This window comes from Olea europaea, chromosome 15 (assembly GCF_002742605.1).
Source record: "Olea europaea var. sylvestris chromosome 15, O_europaea_v1, whole genome shotgun sequence".
Lineage (NCBI taxonomy): Eukaryota > Viridiplantae > Streptophyta > Magnoliopsida > Lamiales > Oleaceae > Olea > Olea europaea.
Window position 1 is genome coordinate 3,078,228 of NC_036251.1, and position 20,508 is coordinate 3,098,735.

Genomic DNA, 20,508 nt, shown 5'->3' on the forward strand with positions numbered 1-20,508 from the left:
TTTTTTTTTTTTTTTTTTTTTTTTTTTTTTTTTTTTTTTTTTTTCCCTTTGAGTTCCTTTTAGCCTATAACCTTTCCAACTCTTCAATATTACGCAAATAAGGGAATATATTCATGTATAGCCTTCAACTATTCTAGAATGGTCCAACTTTCTCGCATTTGGCTTCTCATAATTCAAGCACAAGCAGATATATTCATGTATAGCCTTTAAAATGACTGGATTTAGTCTTCAAAGTTCTTGAAAGGAACACAAAACCTAAATTATTGTTGAGTTCTAAGTTCCCTAGTCTAACGTTTGCGTTTTCTTAATTAGGTGCGATTTATTTTACTCAGATATTATTTGATACTATTGATTTGAGAGTTGAATATAATTAAGCTTCCGTTTGACCCCCATTACCTGAAAATGAAAATGGGGGAAATAGTATTTTTTAGAAAAATGAGTGGTTGAAAAAGAAGGAAAAGTTTTCGATTTACGTGTAATATTATTTTATGAAAAATTGTGTGGTTGAAAATAGGAGAGAGAAAAATAGAATGTAATATAATTGAATTTAATGGGGATCAAACGGGGGCTAAGAAACAGATATACACGACAAAATCTATCATCCATTCTGTTTAGTCATGTAGCATGGAACATACAGAACATGTCACTATTATCCATACGGCCAAAGTTGTTCAAGCTATGTGCGCATATGTGCTTGACTTAGCATAGTGTGCATCCATACAGGAGTCCTTACTGATCATATGCACTGATTGTTGTTGCTAAGTTTCGAAATTTAATCCTTGATTTTGGTATGTACACTTTCCAACATTAGATTACTAAAAGGAACTAATATTTTCATACATCCATAGTTGTTAAAAATATGCATGTATGCTCAATATTACTAGGATAAAATCTCACATCACTTAACATCAGTGTTCTAAAAGGCGTAATACATAACAATGCATTTGAAAAATACTGTACATTACTCACTGTAAACTCGATATTTTTCAAAATTCAACAGTTATGTTAGTGAGTAACGTGTGACATATTTCAAAATTCAGTAGCCAAAACTCGACATTTTAAATTTAAGTAAGCAATCAAAGACATAAACCTAAATTCAGTTACCAAAACTCTGAAATTTTATAATTTAGTGAACAATCAAAGATATGAACCTAAATTCAATAATCATTAGAACAATTAACTCTTCACAAAGCACATAGATTCTTTACTTGGTTAATCATATGCTAGCTACTAAAATTAAAGGTATCAATTATCAGACTCAAAAGACGAACTTTAAAAGAAAGGGCATCTAACGCTTGAAAAAAGAGTCAAAAGATTCCTTTATAAAGGGCTCTTTTTGAATATTTGAATTATAGATTAACTGGCTTCTCAAAGCCTTTTTGTTGTAAAATTAAAATACAAATGAAGCCTTAAATTCTTCCATGAGGGGATTGTTGGATATTGGTTAAATAAATTGAGAATTGAAAATCGATTAAAGTTCGTATCGAATTCGGCCAAATACTCAAAAGCTCGACTCAATCCGTTTAGGCAAAATTGTTTGCCACTTCGCCGCTTCGGGGCGCACAAACGGGGATCGACCTGCCCGGTCAGGTCGCGAGGGTCGAGGGGGCAGCGCCCCTCGTGGGGGGTCGGGGGCAACGCCCCCGAAAGAGAATTTTGATTTCTCTGCATGTATTGAAGGGTATATTTGACATTTCGAAAACCAATATCGGATGAATGAGAAATTACGAAAAAGACCTCAACCATTAGTGAATAGACACCTTTTCATAAAGGTGCATTGTTTGGAAATGGTGCATGGTTTGGTCTCAACCACACCCCTTCATGGTCTATAAATAGGACCCTTTGGGTGTCCTATTCCTCACAGTTTGATATGCAAAAACGTCGCTCATCCTCTCTTCTATCCAAAATCAAAATCATTTCATTTATTTTGATTTTCTTTCATTTCATCTGTGGAGTACATAAACCTACATTGGGTTCGTTGTACTTGTGTTTTGGAGTGCTACAAACACAAGTGTAGCCGTTGTATCTTGGGAGTCGATTGCCGAAATCCGTAGGCACCGTTGCGGGGCAAATTCGACTTAAGGACAAAGAGTCCAACTCTTGCCTCGGCTTTGTCACCATCATTATACTTATTTCGGCGTCACTATTCACAAAATTCTTCCAACAGTTCCAATAATATTGCATGCAAGCTGTCTATCTTTAAGGATTCTTAAAAGGGTTGGTCCAAAGTTGTACTCTTAAACTGCGGAATTTGAATCCCATTTGCTTTAGTAATTCGTACTATGTGCATATAATTGGGATAGTGTATTCTTGCTGTCTTCATATCAATTTATTAAGTATTTAAATAATATACTTATTTGCTTAAAGTGTTCACAACATTGTATCCAGACACTGTTAGGCTGTTCGAGGTTGGGAATATAAAAAGATTGATTTTTGAAGTTGATTACCAATTATCGCAAGATTTTGATTATTCTTGATTTAGAATTGAGAGAGTCGATCGCCATTCACCTAAAATTTTCAGACTAGCTTAATTGAGATATTTTTGAAGGATAATTAAATAAAATTTTGAAGTTTTGATTATAAATGTAGGATGAACATACTCGAGATAGTGTGAGATACACGATGTAAATTAATAATTCAAAATTCATTTCAAGTGATGTCATTTGTCATAATTCAGAAAATAAAGGGAGAAAAAAAAATGAAAAGGAAAGGGAAAAAATGGTGCCCCTCTTTGGCTTCCTTCTTTAGAACTTTATTTTTCAAATCACATCTTCACAAAATTACTATTTTACTAAATGTCTATTTAAGACATTGCTCAAATTGTGGTCTTTAGAATTCATTTGCAGTTTGCATGTTGCATTTAGTCCAACACAACACATAAATTATGCAAGCAAAATTGAATTCAAAAGGCATATTATCAAATAACCCAAACACAAATCAAGAATCATTTACATATTAAATTCATTAAACCCATAATAAAAGGTAATCCTTATTTTTTTCAAACTCTTCTTCATATATTTTTTATGTCTATATGTATTTGCTCTGATGGTGTCTCTTGCATGTTGTTTTGACTTTAGTTGAAGATGATATTTTATAAATGTTAGGGTATTATAAAAATGTCCAAACGAATTCAATTACAATAAATATTTATGGATGAATTTAGAGTGATATATTTTTATTTAATTTTATATATATTTATTTAGGTAAATTTACATAACTTGAAAAATATAATATAATTTCTTTTTAAACATAGATATAGTGAATGCAGATAGCGGCTCTCTAATTTTATACCAAGCATGTGATATGTTGTTCCGATAAATCTTCATTAAGAGTCTGTTTGGTAGTGATTTTGAGAATTGATTTTTTTACCGTTAGGAGAAAAGTGGGGTCCACTGTGAGAAAAGAAGTTAAATATGACGGTTGACATAGTGAAATAACGGTCAAAAAATCAATTTTTTTGTTGAAAAAATCGAGCCCAAACAGGCTCTAATTATGCAAATTAAAAAAATAAAAATTATAATTGATACAATTTTTTATAATTCCTAGTGTTAGTGCCCCAACCCTCTAAGCCAAATATTCAACTTCACTCTCTCTCTATGAATTCCAAACTTAAAAGTAATTCTTTGGGACCATAACAAGTCTAATTAGAAACAAAAGCATCAACCCAAAGCTTAAAGTATTGGATTTTAAAATTCAAATTAATTAGAAATCCCAGTAATTAATTTGAATTAAGAATGTGGATAGAGCCATCATTATGGATAAACTATAGCATGTTTGGCAAGATTTGCGTGCTTTCAAATCCAATTCTATATGGCATCCTACCAACTTCCTATTATTTACCATTGTATTAATCAATTGATCTTCTCTTTTATCAAACTTTATTTTATTCTTCGAGCAGCTTTTGCCCTTTCATTGTTTTTGATTAGTTGAAAGTGCATTATGAAATAAATAAGATTATAAACATGAAAGTTACTTTTATAGATACTTCCCAACAAATAAATTGCCAAAACTCTAAAGCCGCTATGAAAATAGTACTACCAAACAACATATCTCGTAGATATTATCTAAACTGAATATATTAATAGGAATGGTCCCATTGTATTGTTTTAACCCCTATAATAAGAATTTATTCCTAATATAAATTCCAAAACTTTTTTATTTTCAAGTCCTTCAATGGAAGTTTAAGATTGTGGGGTTGGGGTTGGGGTTTGGGTGGGGGCGCGATATATTTCGGTTCTCAACCTGAGACGAGTAGGTTCAAAAGACGATAAACTTAAGGATGCATTGCAGTAGCCATTTTTTCACAACTATTAATGAATTAGATACGATATGTGAACAGTTCAAGTTAATAGAGCAGATATCGAAGCAAGTTTTTGGACATGAAAAAAACTTTTCGAGTGTAGCTAGAAATGTTATCACCAGATAGTATTATTACATAGCAGACCTAGTTCATAAATTTTAAACTGAAATGATTTCCTCCAATCGAAGGTAGCCAGGCTCAAAAAAGAAATCTTAACTCTCCGGCAAACTTATTTAGAGAACTTTTATGAAGTATGTGAACGGTATAATGAGCAACTAAGAACGTGCCCAAATCTTGAAGTTACAACTTGTTAAGGGATAAAAACCCATAGCAGAATAAAGATGAAACTATAGTTTGGACTATTTCTCTTAACGATGGGATCTTTTAAGATAGAACCCCACGTCTTAACACGACCAAGTGCAAAAACTTTTTATTTTCAAGCCCTTCAAAGGAAGTTCAAGCCTATCGTTGTTGGGATGGGGGCGTGATATAATTCCATTTTGAATATGGGATGAGTCGGTTCAAGAGACGAGAATTTAAGGACGGATCTCAGTTTTACTATTAACATAATCAGATTCAATATCTGAGTTCTCCAAGTGCTTACAGAGGATATCGAAACAAGTTTTTGTGATTTTGATCATACTGACCCAAAAAACGCTGTTTTCAAGCTTGTAATCTGCGTCAAAATATGTATACATCATCAATAACAAATCATACAAAAGTAGCTTCTCAAACTTTTGTTTGTAATATTTAATCTTAATATCATTCATTCGGGCATTTGCAGCTCTCAAACTAGAATACCATACTACGAAAGTATATATCATATTAAACCATTGAAAATAAACACGGTACGCAGTACTAAACAGAACTAAACTGCTGATAACAAATGTAGAACGAGTTATTGTTCATCTAAACTATGATCATCATGCGATAACTAGTTGGCTACCAAACCAGTTCTCCATTTCTCTGTCCTTGAAGCGATGTAATCATAAGCTTTCTGGTCAATTCCAGGCTCAGCCACCCCCCACCGGCCTCTATCTTCATCACTAGGCCATACTTTGTAAGCCTTTACAGAGTCATTATCCCTTGTACTTTCCGACCTCAATGCCCTTGAATTTTTGGCTTTGAAGATGCTGAAGAGGGAAATAGAACCAGATGAAGATTTCTTGATTTGCCTGTTGTTGCCTGCCATGTTTTCTAGCTTTTGCTGCTTTTCTGTGTGTTTTTTCAAGGGGGGGAAATGCACTATTGAGGTATTTTTACAAGGAGATGAGGTGTTTTAAGTTTTTGTTCCAATGGTTTGTCAAGTTCTGTTATATTTATAGTGGCTGTTAAGGGATCCAAGGGTGGAGAATCTACATAATTTTGTTGCTGTATTGATTGATGGCTGTGATTAATTATATGAAATTACATATTCAGTTGCTAAAAGCTAGACAAAAGAACATGCATTGTGGAACGTGGAGTCACTTCATCGAATTTTCTTTGTAACTTTTTTCTTGCATCTAGATTTTCCAACAGATATTATCACTAGTCGAACCCAGTTACGGCCTGAATTTTTTCACCGATTTTGATAATTTTTGGGTGACATCGTGAAATAGTTAAGATAAGACCTCCTGATTTCCTGGACGGAATAAGGTGCCTTTTGCTACTCTAATGAACCTACAAAAAGAGGTTGGGGCTTTCTCCCCTTTTTACCTCGGGCGTGTGTATTAGTGATTTTTTCGTAGATGAACAACGATAGAATGTCAGAATATTTTATTTTTTTTAAATAAAAAGAGTCCATATCTGACACGTCTATGAAGTATTTATATGTGCCTGTAGTCATGTAATTGCTAAACAGTTATCATCCATGTGTCCAATGCAACACGTTCATTCACCAGACAGTTTTCACCTACTTGCTAAGTAGTTAACCTCCACCAACAAATTGGGTAATGGACTCGATGATAACTGTCAAACGATATTCAATCAATTTAAAGAATGTCCGAATGATTTGGGTAGTAGTGATCAATTTAGCATAGCAGTAGTTGAGTTAGCATAACGATAGTCAAGCTATCATAGCTGTAATCAAACAAGCATGGCGAAAGTCAGGCTAGCATAGTAGGAGTAAATGCAGCATGGCGACAATCAAGCTAGCATAACGGCGATCGCTCCATCATAACAGAAGTTACCTGAAATGGCGAAAGTTGTCTTCACTTGATTGGCCATCATAGTCCATTATTTGAACCATGTAACATCACTAGCCCTCTACCTCTTGTCGATATGTCAAGTGGTAGCATTTTCACTCTTTTACGTTGCAAAATTTATTTATTTACCTCTTTTTTTAATGCAAATAGATCGACAACATTGAGTAGCAGACAATTACGTCAAATTGGCAATCTACAAGTAGGTCAACTTTTTGTGCTTGGGCTTTCAGCAACCCAAAATTTTTCTATGTAAAAGGATGGGGATCTCATTTTTTTCTTTAGATCTTCTCATTTTTGCAAACCCTAAGTACATTTTCCATCTTCATCTCCAAGGTAATTTCCTCTTCCACTCTCATTTTTCTTGAAATTCCATTAGTTTTTCGTTACTTTCCAATTTACAAGATTATTTTGTCCTCATCATTATCTTTTAGACAAGAACATTCAAAACCATTCTCTTCAGTGTCAAGTGGGGATAAGAGTGAATCCGAGAGTGAGGGGGAAGGAGGGTAAATCGACCCATCGAAAGATGGTCGGTCGGCCATGCTGGTCAATCGATCGACATGGTCACTGGTCGGCCAACCAACCAACCAAGATGATGGGCTCAATCGACCCTTCCATTTTTATTCCACGTTCCTCGAAAAATTATACCGGTTCTTTCAAGTATCCAAAGTATAACTTTGAACTTGGATGGGACCCGAAGGGTAGGGTAGTAGTTCTTGGTATCCCAAAGGGATCTAGCTCTTATAATTTTCCAATCAAATTGGATCAACTGCTTCATAGTTACACGCACATTGATGATTATATATATAGAACCCCTAGACCTAAAGAAGAGCTTTCTGTGTCAAATCCTCGTGAGATTGCTATATACAAAAATTGTTTTGATGGAGGTTTGAGGTTTCTTCTTCATCCTGTCTTTGTCTCAATCTTCTACGAATTCCATCTTAACCCCCGTCAGACATATCCCAATGCATGGAGGAAAGCGATATACTTTTTATACCTTTGTTTTGTGAAAAAATTGCGCCCTCCATCGACCTATTAAGTATGTGTTTGAGTTGCACAATTTATCCTAGAATAATGCATTTGTCTATTTCACTACTAGGGTTCCTCTTTGTGTTCCTAAGTATAGAAATTTTAATAGTGAGAGAAAGTCTCGGTTCTTTTTCGTCTGACCTTCCAAAGGCCAATCACGAAAGATCTTTTTTTTTTTTTTTTTTTTTGCTCTCTCTTTAGCCCTATGTCTCTTTCCATTCAATACTTATTGGAGACTTCCCCAAATTCATCTTGTCAATAGTCATGTTGAGCCTACTCCTCTTTTGAATTCTCAAATTCAATAACTGACTCATCTACCACCTCTCTCATTCCTTCTATCTCAAGTTTTAACGATGAGAGAGACGTCGATGTTGGGAATCGGTCGAAATATTGGTAGGTCCTTGTTTATAGATCTTATTTTTGTACTATGCATAACTTCAATTATTAGCCTTTTTACCTGATAAGCTTTACTTTGTGTATGCATGTATGGATTTCGACTTGGAGGTAGTTTTGAGCTTGCTACCTAAGCTTAAGCCAGAGAGCGGTGAGGGATTGACCCCAGCTCCCACAAAAAGAGAATAACCGCCGGCAAGAGAAAAGGAAAAAGCACTGACTAGAGATCTCCACAGCTATTGGATGAGCCCACGGGAGCCCCGTCCTACTGTCTAAAGTTGGAGAGGTGGCTCAAGGGCTAATTAGATCAGGTTTAAGAGCAAAGGTTCTCTACTCCTAGATCTTAGATTTCTTCCAACTCGAGGTGAACAGGAAGTTGATACAATCAATGCTTTCATCATGTCTCATCATGCCAGAGCTTTGGCTAGACATAGAATAGATGATGTAGAGAGGGTCCTGGCAGTCTACAACAGAAGGGTATTCTTCTTGCTCTACTTCTTCATTTTTGTTTATATTCACACCTCTAAGTTCCCATGACAATTGTATTCCGCTTTTACTATTTGCCTGATGAGTTTTAACTATGCAAAAACTTTACTTGTTGGGGCGAGTCGCCTTCTAACGGTTGAGTTAGAAGCTCTAGATGAAACAAGGACAAGGAAGCTAGCAACTTCAAGAAGGAAAATTCAGCCTTAAAGAAATCTTTCAATGCTAGGAGGCTCGCAATAGGGAAATGAAATCCCGAATTAGTGAATGGGAGTCCCGAGTCAGTGATCAAGAGAAGAATTCATGTAACAACCGCAATAATCAGTATAAGTATCTCTATGTTTTATGCTAGTTACCAATTTTTACTACATAGTCTAAATAAAAAATCCGCTTCTCTACATACTTATTGTTCATTAAATCAATGAATTAGTGGCCAATTAATCCAAGTATTAAGAATAGAAGTAAAAATAATTTACAAAATAAATTGGAGATCTAAAACTCTTTAAGCAAAAACAAGGTTATAATCATTCATCCTAACCAAATACTTAATTACATTTCATGGGAGGATAAAAATACAATAAGGAATTAAAGTACACCACTAGATATTGAGGAAAAAAGAGGAAAAGGTGCAGATCTTGCATCAAGAATCCGTCTCTTCTTGTAAAATCCTTGAAACCCTTGCTTCTTGATTTTTCCCTTCTTCTGGCTTATATAATATATGTACAATAACCCCCCAAGCCTTGTTTGAATGTATGTATCTAATGAAATCCTATATGCCCTCTTTAATTGTTGGACTAACGGTTGTATTTATAGAAAAGATTTATGGAAAATCCTTATTCAACTTGATTTCTACCAAAAAGTTTAAATTAGTTTCTACTAAAGAGTACAAATTAATTTCCACTGAGGAGTTTAGGAAATAAAAGGAAAAAAATTTATTTTTCAATTGAACTCATTTTCTCCTATAACTTTATCCCTCGATCTTATTTTGCAATTAAGTCTTCTTCATTCCAAAATCATAATAGTTGACCCGAGACAACTTTTGAAGTTTGCAATTTAATCTTCAAACTTTCCCAAATGTCGAATTTAACTCCTGAAACTTATGAATTTTTTTACCAAATGCTTCATTGATATTTTCAATTGATCTCTTGCAATCCAGTTAATTTTTAATTGCTTCATATCAACTCCAATTAAGCTCCAAATAACCTATTTTCATATAAATTGTACACAAGTCGGGATTTTCCTACAATTAAAATAATTTACACAAATTAAATAGATAATTGCTCAATTTATATATAATTAAAAAAGAATCAAGTTCGAATAAGCGCAAAAAATGCATTTATCAATAGCATTACTCAAGATTACCACATTTAATGTGATAGCATATGCTTTCCAAATTAAAATTGAAAAGTAATTAAATCTTAGTTTTTGTTGCGGTAATTGATGAAGATATTTTCCTTAAAAGCTGATACCTTATTGAAATTACATAAACACAAAGAAGCTGATTAAACTATCGCGAAATGTCCAAACTTTGACATCGATGAATGTATTAAATTCTGGTCCTACTGGTGGTTTAAGCCTGTTATTTATTCATTCTCAAGTTAACATGGTTCTTGGCAGGTCGGTGCCTTATCATTTGTCCCTAAAGAGATTCCATAGTCTATTAAATCATATAAGATATAATGGTAACTTTATATAACGTAATTCAATTTCAGAATGTGGTGGTAATTTATCCAACGATGATGGTGGCGGCAGATGATGATGGAGAATTACTTTAGACGAGTAACATAATGTGGTACTTGTGTTTTGGTGGTGATGGTAGCATTGGTGTGGGGATATTTTTTACGTAACATTACTTGTGTTTTGTGGTGGTGATGGCGGATAGGGGTGTGTGTAGTTTATTCGAGTAAGATAATGTGTTAATCCATGTTTTGTGGTGGTGGAGGGGGCTGACTGTGTTGTGGAAATTGTTTGAGAAGAGTAACATAATGTGTTATTCGAATTTTGCTGTGGTGGTGGAGTGGTTTCGAATACGCAACATAATGTTTTACTGGTGTAGTGGTGTTTTGTGATGGAGTAGTTTCAAGCATGTAAGTGTTGACAAGCTAAAAGTGCAGCTCAAATCGAATAGCCCAAAGAATAAAGTCCAACTGGGCAATTCAGGATAAAGGCCCAAATAGGGTTATTAATGAATGCAGTGGAAGCCCACGAACACGATAACACCATCGCCCAAACTTGCAAGACGGCCAAAATCTGAGCGAATGAAGTACCTTGCAGTCGCCCAGAGTTATAACCATGTTCTCGCCCAAACCTTCGAATCGCCCAGAATCTTAGCAAATATAAGATGTTATGGTTATCCAAAAGTGCAGTTATCGAAGCAGTTATTGAGTAATCTTATCACATTCCACGATTCAAGGAGTTCCGTTGAAGACGGTTGAACGACAAAGATTAGTGACAGCAGTTAGAGACGGTAAATCCACGATAAGTTGGTCACCATGAAGGAAGTGTGTAGTTATAAAACAATCAAACAGTTTCTAAGCGGTTGATCACGAAAAAATCATCAAGGGAATATAAAGGGAAGAGAAGACATAGAGCAAAAAAACCAGAATCAAACACTCTCAAACAGAGAATATGTAATTTCAATTTCTTAGTTTAGACTTAAACATTTCTTTTCAATACCCGTGTGCTTATGCCCCTTGAAGGCATTCTGTTTAAATTCCAATTGTAAAGTCATCGCCAATAAAACACCTCTTTTTGGGACTTTATCTCAAGAGGTTTGTTCTTTACACAATCGTCTGATCCCTTTTTAATTATTAGCGACTACCCACGCGAAACAGTAAGATAATGCGATATCTATGTTTTGTGGTGGTGGCGGGAGATGATGGCATGGGGATTGTGATATATTAAGTAACGTGGTGATGATGAGGTTTTGTTGATAATATTGGTTTTACAAAAATAAGAATAACATAATTAATATGGGGTATCTCAAATAATCTATGACATATGTAAAATTAGAGAGAGAAAAAGTAAGGATAACATAGAATAACAAATGTTACTTGTTTAAAACGAGAACTTTTAATAAAGTAATATATGGCAAAATAACATGTTATCCGTGTCAAAATGTTGTTTTGAAATTAAAAATGTTAAAATATTAAATTTAGATGAAAATTATGAAATGCTAACTTCAAATGAAAATGAGGTATTTGAGAAAAAAAAATAATAAATAAAGGAGAGGGAGAGGGAGAGGGTTGGTAAATTGTAAACAATGAAATGATGTACCTCTTGAAAATTTGAAAAAGAGTGCAATTTTCAACTTTGAAAATTTTGTGGGTCTTTTGTCAAGTTTCCCCTAAAATAAGCCCTTATTTGATAGGAATTAAAATCAGATTTTTTATTATTTTTTATTTTTTTAAATTTTGATAAAAATTGATACAATGTGTAACTAAAAATTCATGGATTTTATGAAATATATTATTAAAATCAATTGTTAACTTTGACTTAGATTAAAATTTGACTTTTAATTTCTACCAAGTAGGGGCTAAATAAAAGTGGGAATTAAATCCCACCAGGATTTTCAAGATCACGATTCTTAAATCGAGTAAAAAGTTTAATTAAGCAAAAATCAGGTAATTAATATATAATAATAATATTATTATAAAAGTAAATAAACTTACATACGCTACCCATCAAACCCTTCCACCACCCAACCAATAATTCATTTTCAATCCATCAGTTTACACTCAATGATCCTTCACGGTGCACCCCACTCCAATGACTATTCACGGCGCAGCAACGACTCTCACGCTGTACTTCCACCTTTACGGCGACGTCATGCCCATTGCTACACACAAAAACAAAAAAACAATTTGGGAAAAGACATTACTGTCGTCTGTCGTGATTTGATTCAACATGTGAATAGTGTCGTCACGCGCCATCGTTGTTGCTTCTAATTTGACAGTAGTTGGTCCACAATGATGCAGATCTGTTATTTCTTTTCTTTGTTAATTTCTAAGTTTGATTTCTTCCATAGTTATGGTGATTTATGTGGCCGATGGTTGTTGTGGTGGTGTTTTTTACAATTGTTATGGTGTGTGGGGGTATTGTGGTTGCTGTGGTGGTTTTGTGGTGATGATTTTGCATTTGTTGGCAACAGCATGTGTGGTGGTGGTAGCGCTGCTGGTGGTGATGGTGAGGTATTGTGGTAGCGACGATGATAATGACAACAGTGGTGACAGTGGAGTGGAAAGGAAGAGTGTGACCTTTATTCGGGTGCTATGACCAACAAATAATTTGTAACCATTATGATTAAATTTGGAAGGGTGACAAAAAATTGGTGAGTTGTAACCAAGTAATTCGATGATTTGTGATGGAAAATAACTTGTGGTCGAGAAATAATATATAATCAATTAATTTGATAATTTGTGATCGTGAAATAAGTTGTGACCTATAAAATTTGTTATTTATGATCGATAAATAAATTGTGATTTATAATTTTTTTATTTGTGACCGTGAAATAATTTGTTATCACTTAATTCGATAATTTGTGACCAAAAATTAATTTAGACCAAATAATTTTTAATCAATAAATTGTGATATATATATAATTTTTGAATTTTGAAACTTAATACTTGAGAATTGCTTTGTTGTATACTTAGAACATGCTTGAGAGTGATTTTGAGAATTGATTTTTTGATCATTAGGAGAAAAGTGGGGTTCACCTGTGAGAGAAGAAGTCAAATATAATGGACGAAATAGTGAAATAACAGTTAAAAAATCAATTTTTTTTTGAAAAAAAATCACTTCCAAATAGGCTTTTAATAACATAGATATGATTTTTTCCCTAAATGAAAAGAAAGCTAGAGGGGCCCATGGGCTCCATGGACTCTGGAGGAAGACATATTGGGCCTGTTCCGTACACATCTCGAGCAGCCCTAATTGGGCCCAACACGGTAATCCAATTCAATTCATCATCACGTTTCCGTAACTGGATGCCCTGCAACATTCCCTATTTACCTTTTCTTCTCTGAAATTCACTATCTTCTCTGCAATTGAATTATTTCGTTATTTGATGTGAGCCTCAGAATAGAATCAAATCAGATCCATCACTCTTGTCTCTCTTCGGGTTCGAAATTGTAATTATCAACTTTTTACACTAGATTTCGCACCCAAATTCCACCATTTCCGCTCCCTCCTGCAAATCACTCCACAATGAATTGAGCCATTCTGGAAAAGCACTTTTTTTTCCCTAATTTATTATCCCAGAACCGTCTAAAGGTTTAGTATTTTAGCACAAGATTTATTATTTTTTAATGGTATAATCTTTTTGTCGGGTTTTATGAATTTGAGGTTTTAGGGTTTTTTTTTTATTTATTTAATTCGGGTTTGGTTTTAGAATCTTTTCTAGAAATTAGTTTAGTTTCTTCCTGGGTTTGTTTAGTTTGTTTAAATCTGTTTTTTACTTTCAACGTGAATGCTGACTGCATTGTGGTTAAATTCGGTTCTGAATAGTTGGGATTTCAGATTTTGGATTCCCAATCTGGAGACATTTAAATAATTTGCAGTTAAATCGTGGGTCTAATGTTGAGGAAGCTGCAGAATGGGCCATTTGATTAAACTATATATTTGGATTTTTCAGTTTTTGCACTTCAAAGGATGTTACTCCTGTGCTATTTCTCTTAAGGCCGTTCAATTATTTTTTTCTCAATGTACTCTCCTGGCAATGTTAGGCACCAAGAGGAGTGGATATGATAAGAGACTCGGGATTAATAGATATAAGGAAGAGAAGAATATTTGGTTTTTTGTTGAGCTGTTTGTGGATTTCCTTTTGTCTGACAGCTTTCCTCCATTAAGTCCATTTTGATTTGCACCTAAACTTAACCCCCAATTTTTGTTTTGAAAGTTAACGTCAGAAGTTTTTGCATTCAAGAGGAATATTAAGTGTATGTTTTGTATGCAATGCTGGATAGACTGGACAGAACAATAAACAACAAATTTGCTTAATTTTCTTCAGTAATATTGTCCACTACTATCAAATTCTCATTACCAAACATGCTATAAGAGTTTAGATGTCTCAACACCAAGTTGATTGGTAATTATGGAGTCCAGCTAATCTGATCGTGGCATTCTTCATGATTTGAGATTGTGATATGTGAATTTTCTTTTTGTTTGGCATGAATCTGTTGTGTACCTTTCCTAATGGTTGTTCTTTTGAACAGCGAGTTAAACCATGGTAGCGAAGAAAGTTATCACCATTTGTCAGTCGGGAGGTGAATTTGAGACAGATACTGATGGTGTACTTTCTTACAAAGGTGGTGATGCTCATGCTATGGAAATCGATGGTCAAATGAAGTTCAAAGATTTCAAGTTGGAGGTAGCAGAGATGTTTAACTGCAATCTAAGTACTATGTCCATCAAATATTTCCTTCCGGCAAACAAGAAGACACTTATCTCCATCACCAATGACAAAGACCTCAAGCGCATGATTAAATTCTTTGGTAACTCTGACACTGCAGAGATATACGTAATGAATGAAGAAATTGTTGATCCTGATGTCTCCAACATGCCTGGCAGTAGGTAGTACTCTTGCTGTCTAGTAGTATAGAATTGTTTTCTTCTGTAGATAATGCATTTAGGGACATTTTAACTTGCAGGTCGAGTAGGACAACTTTGTCAGAAGCGGCTCCTGCTGATGCTTCGCCAGATATGATTGTAAATGACATGAACGAGCCTGAACTGCTACTTGATTCCTCTTTTGATGTGGTTGTCGATACTAACCATGTTGAGGCTCTTTTTGATGTACCAACTGAAAGGCCCGTTCGTTCTAAAATGCCTGTACCAATTTCTTTTGTTAGTTATGATGAGAAAGATGCTAAAGCTGCTGAGCAGTGGCTGAACATTATTACTGGGGTGGGACAAAGGTTCAATAGTGTAAATGAGTTTCGCGAGGCATTACGTAAATATGCCCTGGCACATCAGTTTGCTTTCAAATACAAGAAAAATGATAGTCATCGTGTATCTGTTAAATGCAAGGCCGATGGTTGTCCATGGAGAATTTATGCATCAAGGTTGGTGACCACTCAGCTGATATGTATTAAGAAAATGATTCCAACACATTCTTGTGAAGGATCTGCACTTACAACTGGCATTCAGGCAACAAGAAGTTGGGTTGCTAGCATCGTGAAGGAGAAGTTGAAAGTTTTTCCGAACTATAAGCCCAAAGACATTGTTAAAGACATCAAAGAGGAATTTGGGATCCAGTTGAATTACTTTCAGGCATGGCGGGGGAAAGAAATTGCTAAGGAGCAGCTCCAGGGTTCTTACAAAGAGGCATATAGTAAGTTACCACTTTTCTGTGAGAAGATAATGGAAACAAATCCCGGAAGTTTAGCGACTTTTGCCACTAAAGAAGACTCGAGCTTCCATCGCCTCTTTGTGTCTTTCCATGCTTCCCTATATGGCTTCGAACAAGGCTGCCGTCCTTTGCTTTTCCTAGATGGCATATTTTTGAAGTCTAAATATCAAGGCACACTTTTGGTAGCAACAGCTGTTGATGGGAATGATGGTGTTTTTCCTGTTGCTTTTGCTGTTGTGGATGCTGAATCTGATGACAACTGGCATTGGTTCTTACTACAACTCAAAACTGCTTTGTCAGTGTGTCGTGGGATAACTTTTGTGGCAGATAGAGAGAAGGGACTAAAAGAGTCAATTGCTGAAATTTTTCAGAATGATGATGTTTACCATAGCTACTGCCTGACCCATCTCTCTGAGCAATTTATCAGAGACTTGAAGGGACAGTTTTCTCATGAAGTGAAGCGTCTTATGGTTGAAGATTTTTATAGTGCTGCTCATGCTTCTACCCCTGAAGACTTCCAAAGATGTGTGGAAAGCATCAAAACTATTTCAATAGAAGCATACAGTTGGATCATGCAAAGTGAGCCTGTTCATTGGGCAAATGCATTCTTCCAAGGTGCAAGATATAACCACATGACTTCAAACTTCGGAGAACTGTTCCAGAGTTGGTTATCAGATGCACATGAATTGCCAATAATCCAGATGGTTGATGCCATTCGAGGTAAGATTATGGAGTTGATATATACCCGGCAGACAGAATCTAACCATTGGCAGACAAGATTAACTCCATCAATGGAGGGGAAACTCGAAAAAGAAAACATTAAAGTTAGAACCCTTCAGGTATTAATATCAGCTGGTAACAGATTTGAGGTACGTGGGGATACCATTGAAACTGTTGATGTGGATAACTGTGTTTGTAGTTGCAAGGAGTGGCAGCTTACTGGATTACCCTGCTGCCATGCAATCGCTGTCATTACTTGTGTTAACCGTGATCCATATGATTATTGTTCTAGATACTTCACTACTAATAACTATAGAGTAACATATTCACAGTCAATACATCCTGTTTCGAATATAGATGGCCCCTGGCTGAAGGGCTCTTCTCAGTTGGCAGTGGCTGTAACCCCTCCTCCAACTCGTCGTCCACCAGGCCGGCCTACTACAAAGAAAATTGGCTCACAGGATGCAGCAAAACGTCAACTTCAATGCAGTAGATGCAAGGGTAGTGGGCACAACAAATCAAGCTGTAAAGAGATTTTGCTGGAATGATAAACTATGTAAGTATACTTTATGATCTTTTTGGCTGCATCGTTTACATATATCTATTTAACATCCTTTAACATATCAGATGGCTTCCATTCATTAGCAAACTGTATTGACCTGAGTGGAAAGGAACATCTTCCATCTATACTTCCTTGACTGTTCATAATGTCAACATATTCATGGTCTATGTAGATCTTCCTTCATTGCTTTCTTGGAAACATCCTGCTCCTACGCTAATGTAGATATTCTGAGTGTTAGTCTGTCTGTTAGATTTACATTTGGCTTGTTGATATTCCAATACCTTTTGTATTGTCAGTAGCTTTCCATGTTTTTTTTCACCTTCACTGTCAAGTGGTTCAGAGTGAGGCTTTCTCCCTATCCTATAAAGCACGAGCACGCCTAGATGCTCCTCACTCCTCAGACACTCCAATACTTGTGTCTGACAAGCCAAGTGTTGTGTCTTATTCTTTAAATGTCTGACACTTGAGGGATAGTTTAGGGACATGCGTTGGTGTCCGACTGTTGTGAAAATTTTTGTTTCAGTGCGCCATGTTATTCCGTGTCCGTGTATGTGCTTCTTAGACCCTAGCATCTTTACAGAATTTATGCATATTCTCCCAAGAGTTTGTCACTGCACCCTAGCTCCTTCGACTACCAGAATCTTTTCTCGATTTGTTACCTATCCTCTGCATAGAATATTTTTTAATATGTATTGGAGCTGTCGTAATGCGTATACTCCTCTATGCAAAACTTCTTGCTTTCAAATGATGAATTAAGAGACTAAGATGTCTATTTCCAACTACGTAAATAAAGAAAGCTATTGTACTTTAACTACTCATTCCTTATTCCCATGGTTTAACAAACCCAATTGAAACTCATCTTAAGGTTCGCATCAGATTAAGGCTTGCAAAACACTTTAAGATGCTGATTATGAGGCAATTTTTTGAAGTGTACAGCACTATGGAGCATCGACACGTGGCCAACATGCCTTTGACACATGTTGAATATGCCACGTGGTGGTTCCATCATTTTCTCTAATTTTATATTGCCAAACATCGTGAATATTCCTCCTACATGCCTTTGGAAGTTCATGACACTACGTGATTACTTGCAAATGGTCGAAAAAAAGAATGTAAATTCACATGACATATATCGACTTCGTCCTTTTCTGATAGCTAAATTGCAAGCCTGCAACATTGCTGTCGCTATTGGGGGTTGGTGGCTTTGGGCTCTTTCCATTTTATCAATCAAAAAGGCACTAATGGCGAAGGAAACCTTAGATGACGAATTTACTTTTCAGATTCCTAATCTAAAGTAACACACTTTCTCTTATTAAGTGTGCTTAGTTAGGGAAAACATAGTTGTCCAATTGACTTGCCTTTATTAAAGGGCCAAGCAGCATGTTTTATTTGTTAGGTACATAGGCGACTTTTCTTTTTTTAAGACAGAGATGTGTTTTATTAAATATATCAATCAACTGGGAGGGAAAAAAATAATTTAGCCTTCTTTTTTTCTAAGAAGAATGTAACTTTCCTTTTTAACCAATAGAATATTAAAAAATTATCAAGCAATCGTCCCCTTTTACACTTTGAAAATTGGGCACCTAACTTTTACGGTATTATTAATATTTTAATTGCTTTATACTGTATAGTTGAAAAAATGGTTTTAAAATTTTTTTAGCCCTTGTTTGAGCCACATTATTTTCATAAGAATGCTTTTTTTAATAGTATATTGATGGTAAATGTGTGGTTAAAAAATGAGGAAAAGTTTTGAATTTGTGTGTAATATTAATATTTTGATGAAGAATGTGTACTTGAAATTATGTCAAATCATTGTTTAAGAATGTATTTTTTTGAAAGAATGAATCAAAACACTGGGTTTCATGCATGCCATTAGATTATCGAAAGATGATATTGTTTTACTCTCACTTCAATTTAAAGATGTGCTGGCTTTTGATAAGCTTTTATTGTGTTTTTATTCCATGGTGTGCTGCTGTTTAACAATTTAATCTGTATTCTCTTCCTTCCACAGGGTTGCTCTATTGGTGAATCAACATCTTCGACCGGCAATATTTTCTGATGAGTTTAATTCAAGTCTCACTTAGTTCATCATTCCTTTGATCATTTATCTGACTTCAGGTTCTTAGTAGTGAAAATGGTGTTGATAATGGAAGGAGTCTGAATGCCATTCAACAGCATTCTTTTCAGCATGTTTCTTATAGTTCTTGGAAGGCTGATGGTATGTACATAGTAACAAACTTCTGTTACTACTTTCTTGCCTGTATGATGTAGAACCTCCCTAACATGCGTGTGATCTTTTTGTTGGCTGCTAATTCAGTCTTCGGTGTCGGTGGATAAGAACGCAAATATGATCCTGACATGATTAATAAAGTGGACAGTGTTAGGTAGTCAATAAGAAAGCGAATCTAAATTTGTCCGTTGAACTGTCCAGTTCATAACGGTATTCTTTAATTAAAGATGCCTGTGTTTCTTCTTGTATCGTATGTCATTAGTTGTCCTCGATTTTCCATATGTGAGATCATGTTGATGGCTGACAAGTGAACTTGAGAAAGAGGAAGGCTCGATAGAGAAGCTCGAGTCTTTTTGTAGATACTATCTGTTGGCTCTTTATTCTCATGACTTGAGCTAAATATTTGTCTGCCAAAATTGGAAGTTGAGAGGAGTGGGCTCTGTCACTTTTGGTAAATTGACACTGTGCCCTCGAGTGGGGAGGAAAGTGAGATTGAGTCCAAAACTTGGGGTGCAAAATGGCATTTTGAAGTTTGACCAAATTTATCCCAGCCATCGAAAACCTCTGAAGGATCGAAGGGGGGTGAAGGAAATAAAATAATTTTTTATTTATTTTTTATTTTTTCCTAGAGACGACTTTCATATTTGTTGAAAATTTTAATTTCGCCCCTATTTGAGTTATATTTTTTAAGATTTATTTTTCTCAAATTCATTTTCAATAATAATTTTTTTAATGGAAAATTGTAGTCGCGGCAACAAACCCTTCACTTTTATGAAGGTTTGACCCAAATCTTTACTTTTTGATACCTACGGTACCAAACTTTAAAAAAATGATAATAATAACATTTAGAGTACGATAAGATTGATTTCATCACATTGAAATTGGAAAATTGATCGTGTCGATCAATTTTAAAATGGGTAAAATTATAACTTCAAAAAAAACGAACACCTAACTAAAGTAACTGTTCATCATCCCTTTCCCAATACACACGCCACCCCTCCACCTATACCCAACCAAAATCGCCCACCACCACAGCCCCTGCCGTCGACGCTGCAGTTGTCGCCGTTGTTGCCTGCCACAACCACAGCCACCACAAAATGTAAGCTTGGCCAAACATTTAAGAAATCCCAACCTCTTAACAGGCCAAGTCCTTTTCCTCGGTGTCGAAATTGAGAGAATCCAAATTTCAGGAACAAATTCCCATTAAAAAACATGCTGAAGATGCATGCAAAAACTGATTCTGAAGTCACCAGCTTGGTC

General features: G+C 35.3%; 1 protein-coding gene across 1 annotated transcript; it reads left to right on the forward strand.

Moving 5' to 3' along the window:
• The first annotated feature begins 13,359 nt into the window (after window positions 1-13,359).
• LOC111409841 lies at window positions 13,360-19,492 on the forward strand. The gene is made up of 4 exons (XM_023039923.1): window positions 13,360-13,659; window positions 14,601-14,958; window positions 15,036-17,012; window positions 19,030-19,492. Exons 2-3 carry the CDS (start codon window positions 14,612-14,614, stop codon window positions 17,002-17,004), a joined length of 2,316 nt encoding a protein of 771 aa, XP_022895691.1. The 5' UTR covers window positions 13,360-13,659; window positions 14,601-14,611; the 3' UTR covers window positions 17,005-17,012; window positions 19,030-19,492.
• Window positions 19,493-20,508: the final 1,016 nt, after the last annotated feature.

Excerpts from the sequence above, each read along its gene's own strand:
- LOC111409841 (XM_023039923.1), top strand. The coding sequence starts at position 14,612 with ATGGTAGCGAAGAAAGTTATCACCATTTGTCAGTCGGGAGGTGAATTT. Across the intron at positions 14,959-15,035 it reads TCCAACATGCCTGGCAGTAG|GTCGAGTAGGACAACTTTGT; the intron begins GTAGTACTCTTG and ends TTTAACTTGCAG.